The sequence below is a fragment of the Drosophila grimshawi genome, unplaced genomic scaffold, assembly GCF_018153295.1.
Source record: "Drosophila grimshawi isolate 15287-2541.00 unplaced genomic scaffold, ASM1815329v1 contig_848, whole genome shotgun sequence".
Lineage (NCBI taxonomy): Eukaryota > Metazoa > Arthropoda > Insecta > Diptera > Drosophilidae > Drosophila > Drosophila grimshawi.
In genome coordinates, this window is record NW_025063692.1 from 9015207 (window position 1) to 9033469 (window position 18263).

General features: G+C 41.9%; 1 protein-coding gene across 1 annotated transcript in view; it reads right to left on the reverse strand.

Annotated features, from left to right (window-relative positions):
• LOC116805639 (AF4/FMR2 family member lilli) overlaps positions 1–5071 on the reverse strand; it is a 57012-nt gene extending 51941 nt beyond the window's left edge. Inside the window, exon 1 of the mRNA XM_032738846.1 lies at positions 4946–5071. Coding sequence (XP_032594737.1) covers positions 4946–4982 — 37 coding nt within the window. The 5' untranslated portion in view covers positions 4983–5071. The remainder of the gene's footprint in view (positions 1–4945) is intronic.
• Between the last annotated feature and the right edge of the window lie 13192 nt (positions 5072–18263).

Below are 18263 nucleotides of genomic sequence, written 5' to 3' on the forward strand. Positions count from 1 at the left end.
TCCAGCCGTGTGCCGCATGACGAGTATATCAGCACAGAGACACAGAAAGAGAGAGAGAGAAAGCAAAAGAGAGTGAGAGAGAGCAAGGGAGAGAGAGAGCGAGAGAGAGAGTGGGAGAGAGAGTGGGAGACCCGCTTACCCGCAGCGAGATATTTGCTAGCCAAAGTTGCCATTTATTTGGTGGCATTTTTGGGGTTGGGGGCTGCCTTCAGAGATGTCCTGCAGGCTCCTGTCGCAATTGAAATACATCAGATCCAGCGGCAGCAGCAGCAGCACAGCCCCCATCCTCCCCTTCCCCCCGCACATCCTCACCCCTTTGGTGCCGTTTAAGCCGCAGCTGGACAAAAGTTTGACATCCATCCACATGACACGACACAAGCGAATGGAATTGGGGATTGGATTGGGGTTGCAATTGAGTTGTGTGCTGTGTGCTGTGCTGCTGTTATTTCTTATAACAAATGTGGGTAAAAGTGTGGGGGGGGTGAGGGTGAGGGAGGGGTACTCGACTCTGACAGAGACGTTGCCATGGCACGCTTTCGAACAGGAGCTGGATAACAATGGCAGACGGACGCGACCGCGGTCGGTCGCTCATTTAATGGACACTGTTTGGTCGATAATCAAATTAAAAGCACAAAAACACAAAAAAAAAAAAAACAACATATCGAAACAAACGAGCGAAAGGAGCAGGAGCAGGAGCGGGGACAGTGGCAGTGGCAGGGGCATGTGCCCACTCCGGCTGTCCGAGCGAGCGAGTGAAAACTATCGATTCAACTGATTCGAGGCCAGCTGCATTTGCCGCTCGATTAGCGTTTGACCGTTTGAGTGTTGTGAGTGTTTGTGAGTGTTGTGAGTGTTTGTGAGTGCGACTCGAAGTCAAGCGGAACGACGGTCACATGGACTCGCGGCTTGAGGCACTGGCAAACACAAAAACAACAACAAAACAAATAACAACACGCCGCAGATGCAATACCCTTGCCGACCTTGCAATTTACCTGCTCTCATCTAAATTGTATTAAAATTTTTTTTTTTTTAAATCGCTAAAGATTATAGTAAAAAATCCGAAATATATTGTTTTTCCACAACACAATTAGTAAATCTCTTGTCCAGTTTGCTTGGGATATCTTTCCCTACAATACCTCATCCAACCCATTTAATTGTTCCTATGTATAAAATATAATACATGTTATGTATTTGACTAGTTCGCAGAGAAACAGTCAGATAAACTGATTCACGATAAAATTATATTACCCTCTGCCTGCCAGGGTATCGAAGTGCATATGAGTGAGGAGTGAGGTGAGGAGGAGGAGGAGGGGTGTGCTTAACGAGCAGGTGAATTTGGCACGCTTCAAGGCAAAGACATGCAAACTAAACTAAACTAAACTGAACTAAACTAAAAAAAAGAAAGCAACTCGGTTTGTTTGTTCTTTAAAATGAATTTGACTTCTTTATGACTACGATTTGAATATCTTAAATATTCAAAATACTGAAGTGTGTTAACCAATGTTGTATTTAACTGATCAAATATTTGATTATTGATAGATTGATTTAAATGAAGTCTACTTTGTTGGGTCATATTTCAACTGTTGGCTATTAATAAAAACTAGGACTTTTTACACAATAAATTATAATATATGGATGAATAATATATATATGAATGAATATTAACATCAAGTAGCATAAATTAATATTATTCACCTAGAAATATAGAGCTACGTTATTAAGCATCTAACAAACTTAAACATATCTCGTTACAATTTCATCATATTTCATAAGCGATGGCAAATACGAGTTGATTCAACTTGTTCAATACGATTGGCATGTATTCAAAATTGAATTGAATGGAATTCGCTATCTTCTTCTTCATTTTTTCTTAATATTTTTGGTCAGCTACCCCTTACCTCGCCGCCCCCACCGTCTTCATTATATATCATCCACTTGATTGCAGTTGGCAGTGCGACTTGTAGTCGAAAATTACTCATTAGCTGCGATGCGGCATGCGGCATGACGAAATCTTGTAAATTCACAGATCAAAAAAAAAAGATTCCCAACAACAGCAACAATTGCCGCAAGACCCAACACCAATAACAACAACAACAGCAATAACAGCAAAAATGGAGACAAAAATAATGAAATTGTAACAATTAATTATGATATGAAGGCACACCTGATGTTGATGAGGTTCTTCTGTGGTGCACAAGTGGAGGGGGCGGGCGAAAGGGGGAAAGGGGCACAACAACAGCAATTTTGGGCACAACAGCTATCGATAAACGAGGCGAGTTCTTTTTTGTTTTTGGCGGGTGGGGGCCTGTATCCAAAACTCCAAGCGGGTCCACAGCAATTAGTCGCCAGAGCTCCAGTTCTAGTTGTTATCAGTTGTACGGAGAATACTGCCCGATTTGCCACCAGAAACACTAGAGAACCCCCCACAAACCCCATACCCCCCATTCATCGAGCTTGTTTCTTTTGATTTGTAACACAAATAAACCGAAAAATATCGTAACAACGACAACAATAACAAGGCAAACAACTTTGCGAGCAATTAAAACTGTTTCGACGACATTGCACAGGATTGGGAGAGGTTTAGGGGGGGAGCGGGGTGCTGGGTGGTAGGGTCGTCTCTCAGGTGGGGATGGGGCAGGTGCAGCAGCAGCAGCAGCAGCTCTACATTGCTCTGTGCTCTGTTTGCTGATAAATGGCCAGCAGAGGGAACGTGGCAAGTGCGTCATTGGGCAGTTCAGTTCAGGGCTGGACGGCAACGTTATCTAGATAACAGAGCAGATAACAATGCTTAAACAGGGTGCAGCAGGCTGCGGGGGCAGCAACTAAACAAGAGTGATTTAGTCAAGAGCGGGAGAGACTCAGAAAGAGATCACGACTATGAGATATCCTGTAGTCATTTCAACATATTGTTGATTGTGGTAATAAATGTTAAGTAAACAAATTTCTCGATCAGCAGGGTTGCTCATCGATTAACAGAGTTGCTTAACATAGCTAGATATACATAGACATTATTGAGCGATTAACAAAATTATATAATATTGAAATGAGCTATGCTTTAGTATAGACTAGTATAGACAATACCTGTGTCGGATTTAGATCGGAGTTGTCATTTACACGCTTCGATATACAGCTCGATTATACCCCGTTTTAGCCAAGTTAAATGGGTATCGGGCATAAAACGAATCTCTGCCCAAAACTAACAGCAAGTCACATTTTATGAGCGCTGATACGGAAATGCCCAAATGCATAGGGATATATATCTATATATATATATATACACGTGTTTGTGTGTGTGTGTGCAAATCAGAGAGTGTGTGGCTGCGTGTTTGTGAAGTTTATGGTTATACGGCTTTGATTTCGCTTTGAACTAGCCGTGATCAGGCGCAAGCACAAAAACAGATACAGATATAGCTACATTTTAGGCAAAAAACAAAAATAAAAAGAGATACAGATACACTCGCCAAAATGTGTTTGTTGGGTCCCGCGGACCCACCGTCCAAAAGCTACGTATAATACAGTAATAATAATAATAATAATAATAATAATATTAAGCAATAAACCAACTAAGCAATAAAGACTGACGTTAACTTTACAACCGCTAACAAAAAAAAAAAGCGAACAAAAAAAAATCGGAGAAATCATTGCAAACACACCTAAACGGGCGGACTCTGATTTCCGGAGCATTGCGATATCGTCGCGATAACCGGAGTAGATACAAAACCCACAAAAACACAAAAAAAAAAAAAAAAAAAAAACCGAGAGCTGGCCATGATATATGGGCTCCGACAAATAGTATATATATATATCTATACATATATATATATTTATCTCATTTGGCTAATATATATTTATTAATAACGTCATAAACAGTTATGTGCATTTGTATGCACATATGAATAAACAAATTAACATATCCATCAACAACTCGAGACTAAAATTGCAATAAATCCAGTTTTCAATTACAGTTCACATTTCAACTCGACGCATTCGTTATAAAATTATTCATTTTCAATATCTTTAAGTCTAATAGTAGCATTCAGAATGAAACCAGCCGTTATATATTAATATATAATGTACATATGTATAAAGCCAAAGACTAAAAAAAATAGATATATATATATAAATAGATAAATAATCAAACATATATCCAACTTTGTTACAATAAGAATATTTTAAGGAAGGAGCTAAAAATGTATGCAGAAATTTGCTGTAAGATCTAACTGGAAAATGATATGTATGTATTGACATATACATATGTATATGTATATAATAACAACATTTTGAGGATTGAGTTAAGAACTTGTATTGAAAATTGTACATATTGAACATAAATATATTTAGCTTTAAGTTGACAACCAGCATTTGCATCAATTTACTTCGCTTTAAAAATGTTGTTCAATCAAAATAGTTCTTGTTGCCAAGGTATTTAGTATTACTACTCAAAGTTTTAAATTATAACTGTGTATTTTGTGTAAAGCACAACAAACTTAAATAAATAATTTCAAGTTTATGCCACGCAATTAAACTTTATGCCACGCATTCGACTAAACTTGTGAGTTTAATATTTAACTATTTAGATAACTCTTCACAGAATTCGTTAACAGATCCACTATATAGCTTACATATATATTTGTCACTATTTTAGATAAGCATGCATGAAGTATAGATTTAACACACGTGTGTATATATGTATGTATTTATATAAGTAATCTTGAAGCTTGACTGTTCGTTTGCTGTAGAAACTATTGATGTGGCAAGTGGCAAATTTTGTTCAGCATTCCAATTCCAACCCACAGGTGTCACACACACACACACACACACACACACACGCGCACACACAGACACATAAGCATATATCTGTAGTTGTGTGTAGTTTTGCAATTTGATATAATGAGCTTTTTGCATTTGCATTTTGGTTGATTTTGTGTTCATTTTGAGTACTCACCTTGTGCAATTCGAACCGCGGGCATTTTAATTCTCATTTTTGTTACAATTTCCAAAGGTGTTTCAAAACTTTTCGAGCGCTCGCCCACGCAATGGCAGCTGGGCGGGCAACTCCTCCTCCTCCTCCTGCTCCGTCTTCTCCCTCTTCTGCTTCTGCTCCTTTTTCCTTTTTCTGAGCTGTTGCTCTTTGTTGCTGTTGCTGTTGCTGTTGTTGTTGTTTTGTTGTTGTTGCACACTTTTGATAAATGTTTTGCTGATTTTCAATTTTATTTCAATTTTTGATTTGTTTCTTAATTAATATTGCACTTGTAGCTATTATTATTTTTTTTTTAATTTATTTTTGCAGTTATTCTTATTGGAAAAAATAGCACTTCTCTTGTGATCTTTGCTTATTCTTTCTTCCTTTGCTTTCTTTCTCATTTGTTGTTGTGGCCTTTTTCACATGGGTCCCACACGGCGGCCATTGGCCAGCTTCAGTTTTATGTATTTTCTTGTCGTTTTCGTTGTTGTTGTCATTTTGCCCACCTTTTCAGATTGAGATTTCGAACATTATTATATTTGATTATATATTTTTCATCGATATATTATTTAAAACAAACTAACAAACAAACAAACAAACAAAAAAAACAAACAAATTTCGCACTTGGAAAAAACACTTTTGTTGCCTGCTGCTTCTTCTCCCTCTTCTCTTCTTCTTTATATGCTTGTGCTGCTTCTTCCTCTTCTTGAATTGATTTCGTATAGGAACCGTTAGCACTGTAACTCTTATTTACTTATTCTAAGTTATTGTTGATGTTGTTGTTGTTATTGGCAGTTTGGCAGCTGACAAAATTGTTTTTGCGCGTTCCTTTTGGCCACATTATTTGTCGGTTTTTTGTTTTTCGATTTTATTTTTTGTTTTTTTTTGTTTTGCTAAACAACTTTATCAACGCCTTGTTGCTGTTTCTTGTCTCACGTTGCTCTTGTTGCTGTTGTTGTTGTTATTGTTGATGTCGTTAGCGGCGTATTCCAATTGGCAACAAATTTGAAATCCAATTGGAAATGACTTCAACACAAGACACTTGAAAAAAAATTGCACTTTCTGTGTGAGTGTGCCGCGTGTGCGTGTGTGCTTAGACCGGGTATTTAGAAACGAGCCGCTTAAGGAAGTATTTACTAGTGGAGGTCGAGAGATGTGCAACCAAATGAATTAAAAAAAATTGCAATTGTTTTTAAATTCGTTTATGAAGAACGCGTCATTATTTGTCGTTGTCCTCTGGCTAACTGTTATTGTTGCAGTTGAGTTTTGCGTTAACTGCTGCTGGCTGCTTGCTGCTGGCTACTTGCTGCTGGCTGCGTGCACCGCGACGGCGATGGCAGCCTCGTCAGAGAAATGTATGGTGCTAACGGTAACGGCGGAAGTACGCGACTACTGCGAGGCGTCGAGCGGCGAGCGCGTCTTCGCTGGCTCTGCTGCGGCTGCGACTGCGGCTGCGACTGTCGCTCTGTTGTCGTCGCCGTCGTCGTCGTCGTCGTTGTCCAACAAAGCACAAAGCGCCGTGACGAGACCAACACACACTCCAACACCAACACCAACACAACACCACTAGCAGAGCAGCAGTGCACGAGAGGCCAGTGAGTGGTGAATGGGCAAGAGAACTTCTTCTTCGTCGTCGTCGTCGTCGTTGTCGTCGTCGTCGGCTAAACGAAACGAACGAAAGCTTGACGAGTGGACGAACACAGTGCGTGAGAGAGCAAACGTATGTGTGTATGTGTGTGTGTGTGTGTGAGTGAGCGAACGAACGTTTGTATGAGAGACAGGCAAGCAGGCAGGCAGTGGTGACTGTGACTGCGACTGAGGCAGTGGCAGTGGCAGTGGCGAAGCTTATGCGAACCAAAGCCAGTGACTGAGACTGAGACAGAGACAGAGCAGCGACGAGAGCATGTCCGAACGCGACGATGTCCTGCGAGCGACTGTGGACGCACACGTTCAGATAATTCAATTTTATTTTAGGGTTTTGAACTTTAATGCCAATCTGAAAATTTGATTTTGGCTAAGCGACGCCAACGCTAACGTCGGCGTCGGCGTCGGCGTCGCCGTCAACGCCAACGCCAACGCCAAAGCTACAGCCCTTTAGCACTGGTTGGTGGTGGTGGGTTGTTGTTATTGTTATTATGCTTGCTGTTGTTGTTGTTGTTGGTGGTGGTGGTGGTGGTGGTGGTAGTAGCGGTGGAATTTTGGGTTGGTGTTTTTTTTTTTCTGGCGCGTTGCTATTGCATTTGTTCATTCGGTTTTTAGGCATTCGTTGTTCCTTTGGCCCCCACATTTGTGTGGCCGTGTGTGTATGTGTGGGTTTTTGGTGGTGGACACACACACACACACACACGACTGCGAGAGCGAGTTATACACATATGTGTAGCTAGTGCGAGCGAGCGCGCAACACAGCAAGCGCAAGCAGCAGCGAGAAAGAGTGGAAGAGGGAGAGGGAGAGAGAGGGAGAGCGCCCCAAAGCTCAAATGAAAATAGCCAAGTTCGATGTGGCGACTGTTTCATGCAAGACTGCACACGTCGCGACGTCGACGCTGGCAGCGACGCGACGCGCAGCTGATAACGGTACTTCACACATGTGTGAAGCGTGCGAGCTTCAAAGGAGTAGGAGAAAAAGAAGAGCAAGAACAAGAAGAAGAAGAAGCTTCGGCTCAGCTGCTGCTGTCGCTGCTGCTGCTGCTGCTGCTGCTGCTGTCGCTGTCGCTGTCCATTGTCCATTGTACGTTATTCGCCCAACCCTCGCGCAACCGGCGTTTGCTGCTGAATGAAGCAACAACAACAAAAACAACAATAACAACAACAGCAATGAGCACAATGTGCGCGCAACTTAAGGCGACATTTGCCGCGCAAATCAAGGTGACAACTAAAAAAACCAAACAGCAACAAAAAGCATTGAATCGCTTGCAACTTGCAATTGCAAAAATTACCCAAAAATTTTGCCAAATACGCAGCGAGGAGACACTAAAAACACATATTGTCCAGTTACGTTTATTTTTGTACTTAATTATTTTTGATGTTTTCTGTTTTTTGTTTTTAGTTGTATTTTAGGCGCGCGCGAACCGGCAGAACTGAAGCAGGAACTTGTGTGGCACGTCCTCACAACGCGGCTGCTCGTGTGCATCTAATAAACTAAACTTAGTTTATGCCCATCTTCCTCCATTCAACAAGAGGCGCTGCTGCTGCTGTTGCTGCTGCTGCTGCCAACCAACCAAACCACTCGCAACGCTGACGTCGCTGCCAGCGCCAAAGCTATCGGCCGGCAGTAGTCGCCTGCCTGGTCGCAAGCCCCAACGCCAGCCGATGCCAGTCAGTCGGCGTTCGAGCAGCAGCCGGCGCTGAGGCTGCAGCTGAAGCTGAAGCTAAATCTGAAGCTGAAGCTGAAACTGCTGTTGCCCAACTTTGTTTGTTAGCCAGGCATTTATTCGTAGTTATTCGCAGTTATTCGCAGTTATTCGTAGTCAATGAGTGAATGGATTGAAGTTCAGGTGCCTCTTGCGGCTGTTATTGAGTGCCAAACGGCTTCGAATGGACTGAGTAGCATTCACTCACACTCACTCACATACACACACACACACTCACATACATTTGTAGAATGAATTATAAATTTATATTATTATGTATTTATAGCTTTAGCTTAATTATCATTAATCGATACAGAATCGATGTGGAATAATTATCAATCTAGCTGACATTTGTATTAATGAATACATTTGCGAATGTTCCACTGAGCGTATTCATATGATTTGTATGCGTATTCATAAATACATTCTTAATAAATGATTGAACTTGCATTAATGAGTGTCTGTATAAATAAATGAATACATATGTGCATACATGTGCAAATATGATTAAGTGGTCTCGTAAGTCTATTCAGGGATTGTATTCACGAATAAATTGAGAGTATTCATTAGAACACTCAAAATAAATGATTTGACAGTTTGTAATACTGAACGCATGCATAAATAAATGAATATACAGACTTATGTAAATCAGATTGAGTTTATTCGTGAGTCCATTCATGAGTGTATTCACGAATATAAGCACGAACGGGTTATTTGCGCTAAATCTATTTAAATGAAGTTGTGAGTGTGTTTGTGTGTGTGCGAATGAGTGTATATGAGTACACTCATGTCTGCGATTGCAATTGGAGGAAGGAGTCGCCTGCTGCTGCTGCTGCTGCTGCTGCTGTTGCACTTGAGAATGCTCGTTCATAGTTAGGCTTAATGCTCACCCAGCGCGGTCAACACCGGCTAATGCACATTAATCTTTGCAGCATATGCATCGGCATCGGGCATCGGGCATCGGCATCGGCATCGGCATTGTTGTCGGCATTTGCTTCGGTGGGTGGGCGGTTGTTCGGGTGGTTGCATGCAGCATGTTGCAGCAAGTTGCTGCTAGTTGCTGGTTGCAAGTCACAAGTTGCGCGGCAGACCGACCACGAGTGGACGCGACCTGCTCAAACCACCCAACGCAACGCAACACACACACAAATACACACTCAGAAAGCTGCTGTCAACGCTGGCGTCGCTGCCGACTGCGCTGCTTTAGCATTGCACCCATTAATGTCAGCGCACATACTCAAACATGTGTGAACTTGCGAGTCAGTGTGTGTGTGCGTGTGCGTGTGTGTGTGTGTGTGCGTGTGTGTGTGTGTGTGCGTGTGTGTGTGTGTGTGTGTCTGCGATGCTGGCCCAAAAGTGAATGCGAATTGTTTTTATTGCAAAGGTTTGCGTTATTGTTAATTGTGCTGTGCACGCTTTGTGTGCGAAAGAGAGAGAGAGAGAAAGAGAGAGAGAGAGAGAGAGAGAGCAAGAGAGAGAGAGCGAGAGTGATAGAGAGAGGTGTCAAAGTGAGTGAGATAGCTAGAGATCATTAGCGCCACACATGTGCGAGTAGCTGTGAGCTGTGAGTCTATTGTGTGCGGTGAGTGTCCACTGAGACCACACTACTCCCACCCACACCGAATGAGTGTGTGAATGTGCATGTGAATGTGAATGCCAATGTGAGTGTGTGCAGTTGAATCATGTGTGATAGATGCACGTTTGCACAAGCGGCACAAGCCACAGCAGTGCAGCGCTGATAACCTCAAGCTTAACCCATTGTTTAACTCCCCCGAACACCCTAAAAAATAAAGGACACGCATGCCACATGTGCTGGCTGAGTGCGAAGCGGTATCCACAGAAATGGCCCCATGGCTATAGCATATGTATTGGCGCCTTTCACACACGCACACGCACACACACACACACACACACACTCACGTCGCACACGCGCTTTCGCCCCATCGATTGGCCATCGTTGCTCTCACCATTTTCGCATATTTCGTGTAACTCCCCTCGCCCCCTGCTCCACCCTTCCCCCTTATTTCAGCCAGCTCCGACCTCAGCTACCTGTGCGCTGCGAGAGAGAGAGAGCGTACGCGAGAGAGCGAGAGCGAGAGCGAGAGAGAGGCGAATGCTGATGCTGATGCTGTGGAGACTGCGAAAGTTACCCTTTGCCCTAAGCAGAGAGAGAGAGGCGCGCAGTTGACTGAGAGAGTGAGAGAGCGTGCGAGAGAGAGAGAGAGAGAGAGGGAGAGAGAGAGAGATGGGGTTATCAATGTGAATTTGTGTGCAGAGCTTTGGCATCAGCGTTGCGCTTATCAGTAGCCGCGCCAGCGTTGACAACGCCGGCAGACACAAAACGCTTGCCGCATGCAGCATCGCGGTCAATTCAAAATGTTTTTTTTTTAGCTCAATATGATCACAACTCAAAATCAAAAATATATATATATATATGAAATTATTAAATTTTAAAATTATTTCTCTATTTTTATACATTTTTGATATTAAGATTAATATTTAATTTAACAATTTACTACAATTATGTTTGGGAAAATTAAAAAGTTTCTGATTCGAATTTTCAAATGTGGCTTAAATGTCAAGAAATCAATCACAGTAAATGTTAGTCATCTAAAAAACACTTTGCTTAAAGTGTTTATCAAACAGTGCTGAATTCAGTTACTTTTTCATCAGTTGCTTGCTTATATTTAATTGACAGTTTTTAATTAGGTTTTCAATTGAAAAGAAGGCTTTTAAAACATTCTATAAATACATAAACTTAACTGTTGTTTAGTTAAGTTCTCCTGAGATTTTGCTTAGTGTTTTCAATAAATTGAAAAATTATAGAACAGAAACAATCGTTGTAATTGGGGTACTGATGTTCTGTGATATATGGCCGAGAAACACCATATTTTATTTGAAATTTAGAAAATATTCCATACCCCTTTTTGGGTCGTATATATTTTAAAGAATCTGATTTTCAACTGATTTGGCGTAAAACACAATTCAACTGAATTCATGTTGGAAAGCTCTTTAAACCCAGTTGACAATTTGAATACCATTAAATAAATGCTTTTTTTTAAGAATTTGTTTTCTGTTTTGTTTTGCCAAATTGATTATACAAATGGCATGTTTTTCTGTTACTGTTTATGAATTTTAAGGTTTGTCCAAAAAGGTTGCGCTAGTTGACAATTGTGGGTGTGTGCAACTGTGTGTGTGTGTGTGTGTGTGTGTGATTGCAAATGCAGCAACAGTTGCCAGATTGTTTCGGATTTCGGATTTTGGTTTTGTTTTTATTATTTTTGTCGCTGATTAAGATTCGGAATGCGGTAACATCAAACGCTGCGAAAAAGGAGCACTCGTAATTACCCTTCGTAGCGGCATTTCAATAAGTAAATAGTAAGCGGGGCTAAGGTACGCACACTATATATATATATATACATACATGTATAGGGTATATACTTCGCATAATATATGCACAGACTCCGCAAGTCGGCGAGATGTGAGAATTTTGAAAACACAACTGCAACAGCAGCAGCAGCAGCAGCAATAGCAACAACAGCAACAAAGCCTTTAACGAAAATTACTGAATTGCCGACAATTACCACTGCCAAGAGGAGTAGTTTGAGGCAGGGTGGTGGGGGGGTGGCGTTGCTGCTGCTGCTGCTGCTGGTGGTGGGTTGCACTGTGTGACATATGCGGCAGAGCTGCTTGAGTTTTGAGTGTGCACTCCTTGCAACTGCAACTGCAACTGCAACGTCGTCATTATATAATCCTGCGGCGCATGTCCAGCATTAGAAGTGTCGACAAATTGGCCAACTCGCTGGCTAGTCTGGCTGGCCTGGCTTGGCTAGCTTGGCTAGCTTGGGCTAGCTTGGCCAGCGAGCAAACTTGGCCAACGGGCAGCTGCTGCATTAGCATTAGGCCTGCCTGCGTGCCACAGACGGGTCATGATTGCTATTTAAGTGGCAGCAGCTCAATCGCTGCCAATTTGCAATTGGCCAAAGGGGCTGCAAAAGTTGGCCTATTATCACAGCTACCGTTGCGGCAACCTCAGCATCTAAAATTGTTGTTTTTGCTGCTGCTGCTGCTGCTGCTGTTGCTGTTGTTGCTATTGTTGCTACTGTTGTAGTTGCTGTTGTTGTGGCAAGTTCGGTGCCAGGCGTTGCCCAGCCATTAATTGTCGCGTGAACCGCGCTTTTGTTGGATCGATTGCGGGTCACAGTTTCGATAGCACCGCTATGTCAAACCAAGCCAGGCCAAATCATGCCAAGCGACCAACTGACGGAAACGGACCAATCCAACTAAAGGCTCAATGCCAACCGCTGGCCGTTGATCGATTTAACGAGCAGCGAGCAGATACCAACAAGCAGCAAGCAGTGAGCGTGTGTAAAATAGCTACCCAACCCACTGCCTCCACTGCCTCCACTGTCTCCACTGTTTCCACTGTCTCCTGTGTCTCCCACAACACCCACTAACGCAGTCACATTCCACAGGATGCGGGCCACCACATAAAGAAATGTTAAATACAGTAATCACTCGCATAATTGGAAGTACGCCAAAGCATGTGTGTAACATCTTGGAAAATGATTCGCACAGCTTTCAATGAAAATTCCTTGGCTAACCGGAAAGTTCGCCTAGCTTAGAGAGAACAGTTAGAAACAATTGGCCTTAAATATGGTAATTTTTTTGTTTTTCCCAAATATTTTGTATTTTTAAGATATGTATTTCTAACAAGAAATCTTGTAGACCGCAGTTAATTATTATGTTTTGTTGTACGTATATCTAGGGATAACTAGACTGTTTCTCTGGGCGCTTTATTTATTTATTGATAGACGCAAAGAACGGATATATTCCAAATTTCATCAAGACTAAGACTATCGAAGTTAAGACTAGAGATGCTGATCAAGAATATATATTGCTTATGGTGTCGAAGTCGTCTGCTTCAATGAGTTACAAGCTTCCCGACCAAATTATAACACACTCAAAAGGGAGTTAAAAGTATCAGCGACCTGACTTTAAGAAAATATTATTGGTATAGCTCAAGTGGGGTCTAAGTTGTGAATTATATGGTACTACCAATACATACATATATATATATATAAATACATATGAATATTATCCTCGGCATACAAAAAAAAACTTCTTAACTTAATCATTTATTTATTTATTTTTTACATTACAAAAGTGTCGTAATTTTGGAGTGACTACTGTATCTATCAGTAGAGCAAAGTGTCCTCACAAATCCATTCCCTTCTGTTCCATTCCATTCCATTCCATTCCAATCCATTCCATTTCGTTTCGTTTCGCATTCGTTGACAAATTGTTGATTGACGCAATCCGTTGGCCAGGGCCGCGTAGCCATGGATTCTGAACCTGCCTCGCTTGTGGTTAGGTCATTGGTGGTGTTGGTGGTGTTGCTGCTGCTGATGGTGCTGGTGTTGGTGCTGGTGCCGGTGCTGGTGCTCTTAGGGGCCGGCTGCTTCTTGTTGTTTCCGCGGGCTAAACAAAGTTTATCGATTTAACAAAATTCATTGAGCCAAAGAGCTCAAAGTGCCACATTTGGCTCCTGGGACGGCCTGTGCCTGCGACCGGGTCTCGCTTTCGCTTTGGGTTTTGGCTTGGGTTTGGGTTTGGGTTCGGGTCTGGGTCCCGCGCGGTTTTCGCTTTGTTTAGATGACCCAACAAACTCGACGCTCGGCCCGTTGGCCGGGCACTGCCAAGGGGGCCCACCCAAGTGATCGATTATACATTCGATGGCCATGAAGGCTAACAACTACTATAAACAGCTTTGTCCTCAATGCCCTTCCAGCCAAAGCGGCGCGCAATCATTAGCCATAGATACCATAGATACTATAGATATTTAGCTAGCAATCGGCAAACGGCAATGATTGATCCTTAAGTCTGAGCAAATTCGCTGGAAAATACTTTACTTGATTACTTTACTAGTTCAACAGCTCATCATAATCTACAATACAATGTCTAAGTCAGGAGCAGCGTCTTTCAGAGTCAAAGTCTTTAATCCATTTGACCTGCTTTAAGACAGGTTTTTCTTTAATGTAACATGTATCTATTTTCCAAGATATATACTACTTAGCCTGGTTAATGGTCTTCAAGGGTATTTCAGTTATCAGTCAGAGTTTTCCCATGTATCACAGCGTCTCTTTCTCAATACCACTTCGAAGCTAATCAATTCCAGATCAAATCTCATATGTGTCTATTGCTAAGGACCTCCGGTAGCTGCCAGCGAGGTCCTTACCCCCTTGAGCAGCACATCTGTGCAGCACTTTGTTATTTAGTTTTCAAATGTTGCACCGCAAATGCTTAATTGATTTTTCAAATTCTACAAGTGCCACAACACTTGACATCTCAAGTGGCCCTTGATTGCATACTGAAAAGTGTCCTGTTCGTATCCTAGAAGTAATTCTCAGCCCTGAGTCCGTTGCAATAGGCGCCTTCGACGGGTTTTGTTTTTACATTTGTGGTTGGACAGCTCCGCAAAATGCTGCAAATGATTGATTACTCACTTGAATAGCATTGGAACTGTAACACACATTGTGATACAATTTATAGGACTTTTTCTTTGGAATCTGAGAACTGGAATTTTAGGGACACTATCCAGATTTCCAACTCCAATAATTGGATCAATACTGGCTTAGTAACTACTGAGATTCTGAGAGTGCTGCTTATTTTGTAAGCTTTAACTTTAACTTCCAAATCGGACTTTTAATCGATTTGGAACAATCAATAAAATGCATAAAAAGAATAGCAAATTTGATTAAAAATGGGTTTCTTTAATATAAATTTCTAGCATTGCCTTGTAAATACTTTTATTCCAAGTCAAAGAATATGAATTCAAATTAGAATCTGTACTTGGCTACTCAAGTGCACAATCCGCTGCGTGTGTGTGTGTGTGTGTGAGTGTGTGTGTGTGTGTGTGTGTGTGTGTATATATCTCTTGCAGTGAAGATGTCTCCCTTCTACATTTACAAGATGCGACACGATGTCCAAGTGACAATATTGAGAGCTGAGAACAAAGAGTGCGCGAGGCCAATGGGAAACAGTAGCATTTGCCATTAAATAAAAACCCAGTGACAACAACAGCAACAGCAACAACAAGAACAAGAACAACGACATTTTGGGAAAATAAAATAAATATTTTTGAATTAATGGAATCTCAAGTGTGTCCACAAATGGAACATTGAGTGAGAGAGAAAGCAAGTAGCAATGGGGTCGACTGATCGATGGCAAGCAGCGACCAACTCGAAAGGGAGAATTTTGCGGCGACAATGTCAAAGTCGCCAGCAGCAACAGCAACAGCAGCAGCAGCAGCAACTACAACAACAGCAGCAGCAGCAGCAGCAGCAGAAGCAACATCATCCGGCAGCAACTGTGGCAGCAGCCCCACGGCCGGCAGTGTGTGGCAGCGGCAGTGGCAGTGGCAGTGTCAGTCGTCCGTTCCGCTGGCTGGCGTCGCCTCATGGACAAACATATGGCAGACACATGTGCGCCCGCCCAGCAGTCCGGACAGTCTCAGCAGTGCCGCAGTGCGGCAGTCCGGGACGCGGGTGAATGTGTTTTGTTATTTTTAAGCATCGATGGGGACGACACTAGAGTCGCTAGAGGCCAAGCGAGCAAGTTGGGCACTGTCAGTATCCCAGATCACAGATCGCTTGACAGTGACAACGGATTCGGATTCACATTCACATTCACATTCACATTCGAATGCAGTTTTGGTTGCACACACACACACACGCACACACACACTCACTCACACACACAGCCGTCGAGAGCAGACAAAAATCACTCACATCCCGCAATAACATTTGACCAGGCAACGACGACGACAACAAAATGCTTGGGAGCTGCAGCCCCTTAAAGAGAAGCAGAGAGCAGCCCCAAGAGTACAGCTCCGTAGCGGGGGGTGAACTTGAAAATGTTTAACATTAAGTGTGAGATATTTATATATTTTCCACTATTTATTCCTTCTGCATCTGCATCGTCTTTTTCATCTTTATTTTAATGGCCGCCACTGAAATTCAGCAGAATCCACAATGAGGTACAGTTGAGATGTGTTGCGCCTGAGTTGAGTTGCGGGTCTCCAAATTGGATGCGAGTTTCAGGCTGAGAGCGAAAGGCTGAATTAGACCCAAAATCATGATGTCTAATTCACATAATTAAATATCGATTATTAAATATTAGTGATTAACAAAGCATTAACTATATATTTCAAACATCTCTCGTTTTTGGCAGTGGTTTTCTTTAAAAGATATTCTATTTTCAAAAATATATTTACTTTACTTAATTGAACAAATCATTAGAGTTCTATCGAGTCTTCATATATTGGATTGAAATTTATTAACTGCTTAGTTTCTAACTAGAAAGTTGCGACTAACTTTATTATCCTTGAGTCGCCTCATAACTTCAAAGCAACAATTCAATCAAAGCTGAACTTTCTGTTAAACATAAATTGCATCAAATTGTGACACATATATAAATATATATATATATATATATAATTGACTTGAGTTTGCCTTTACTCTTTATGGAGTATTACTAATAATTACAAGAACTTGCATTTTATACATATTTCAACATGTTCTTAAGTCATATCTTGACCAATACTTCAGGTAATTGTTAGAAACGCAGAACTGCAGCCTCAGCAGATGGCTGCCGGGAGTTAATCCTACATTTTAGCTGTAATCAATGTAATCAATGTTTTACGATAACAGTTATGGTGATTTTTAACAAGAAGGAATCTATTGCCGAGGTATTGAAAAATGGAGCTATTTGGGGGAAGGGATCGCTGTTTGTCTCTTTCGGCAGCTTCTTTTCAGCTGCTTCAATTGGTATTTAGATACTTTGACTGGCCTTTCTTTGCATGTGCAGATGAGGAGAGTTGGGGACTGGAGAGGGGCTGGAGGGGAGTGCAGCTGTGACTGGAGTGCGCCTAGCTATATATGTATATATATATATATGTATATATATATATAGTGGGGAGTCACGATGGCATCGCCAATGGTTGCGACGCAACCGGCAACGGTTGACAGTCACAAAACCAACAACAACAGCAACAGCAACAACAACAACAACAATAATAAAAGAACGTTTAGGGGTTAACAGGGTATAGATACGAAGAAGAAGAAAAAAACAAACCAAAACACCAGCTGGAGAGGGAGAGAGGGATAGAGGTGGCAGGAGAGCTGTGCTCTGGCTAAATACTTGGTATATACGGCATTTGTGGGTTTATCTTAATTGCAATATCTCTGGATATCTGTTGATTGCGATCTAAGGTGCATCATAGTGCACAAACTGAACTTATCTGGCCAGGCATGCGATTTACGAGTACTCGCATGCTCTCTGTGTGTGTGTGTGTGTGTGTGTGTGTGTGTGTGTGTGTGTGTGTGTGTGTAAGTGTGTGTGTAAGTGTGCGAGTGTGGCTCTCCCAGGCGCATTGCGATCGAAACACAATCGAGGCGGAGTCGCAGTCGGAGACGTAGAGACAATTCGAGCATTGTCATGTGTGTGCTCTATTTGGCTAGAAGGCATTTCGAATTGTTTATGGATCATGCTGATAAGCACTATGCATACATATATATATATATAATATATACATATGCAGCAACTTTAAATGACTTTAAGTGCAGACTTCGTTGCAGTTAATTGCCATGTTCGGCCTCTTAAGCAAATTTAATTTAATAATAACAATTCCAATCGGTTTTTAGGCTTTACTCGCATTGAACTTAGTAAACTATTCCATCCATTCACAGGCATAATATATATTTCATATTTATATCAAGTAAATGATAGGGCATACAAGATTCAAGTTGGGCTGCCAACATTTTGCCACATATTGTTAATATAATAACTTGGGAGTCTGACGCTTTTGTGTTGTTTGCTCTTTAGCTTAAGCGGCGGCAACCCACGCAGTCTGCCTATGAATCGAATGACTCGCCTGGCTAAATCTGAGC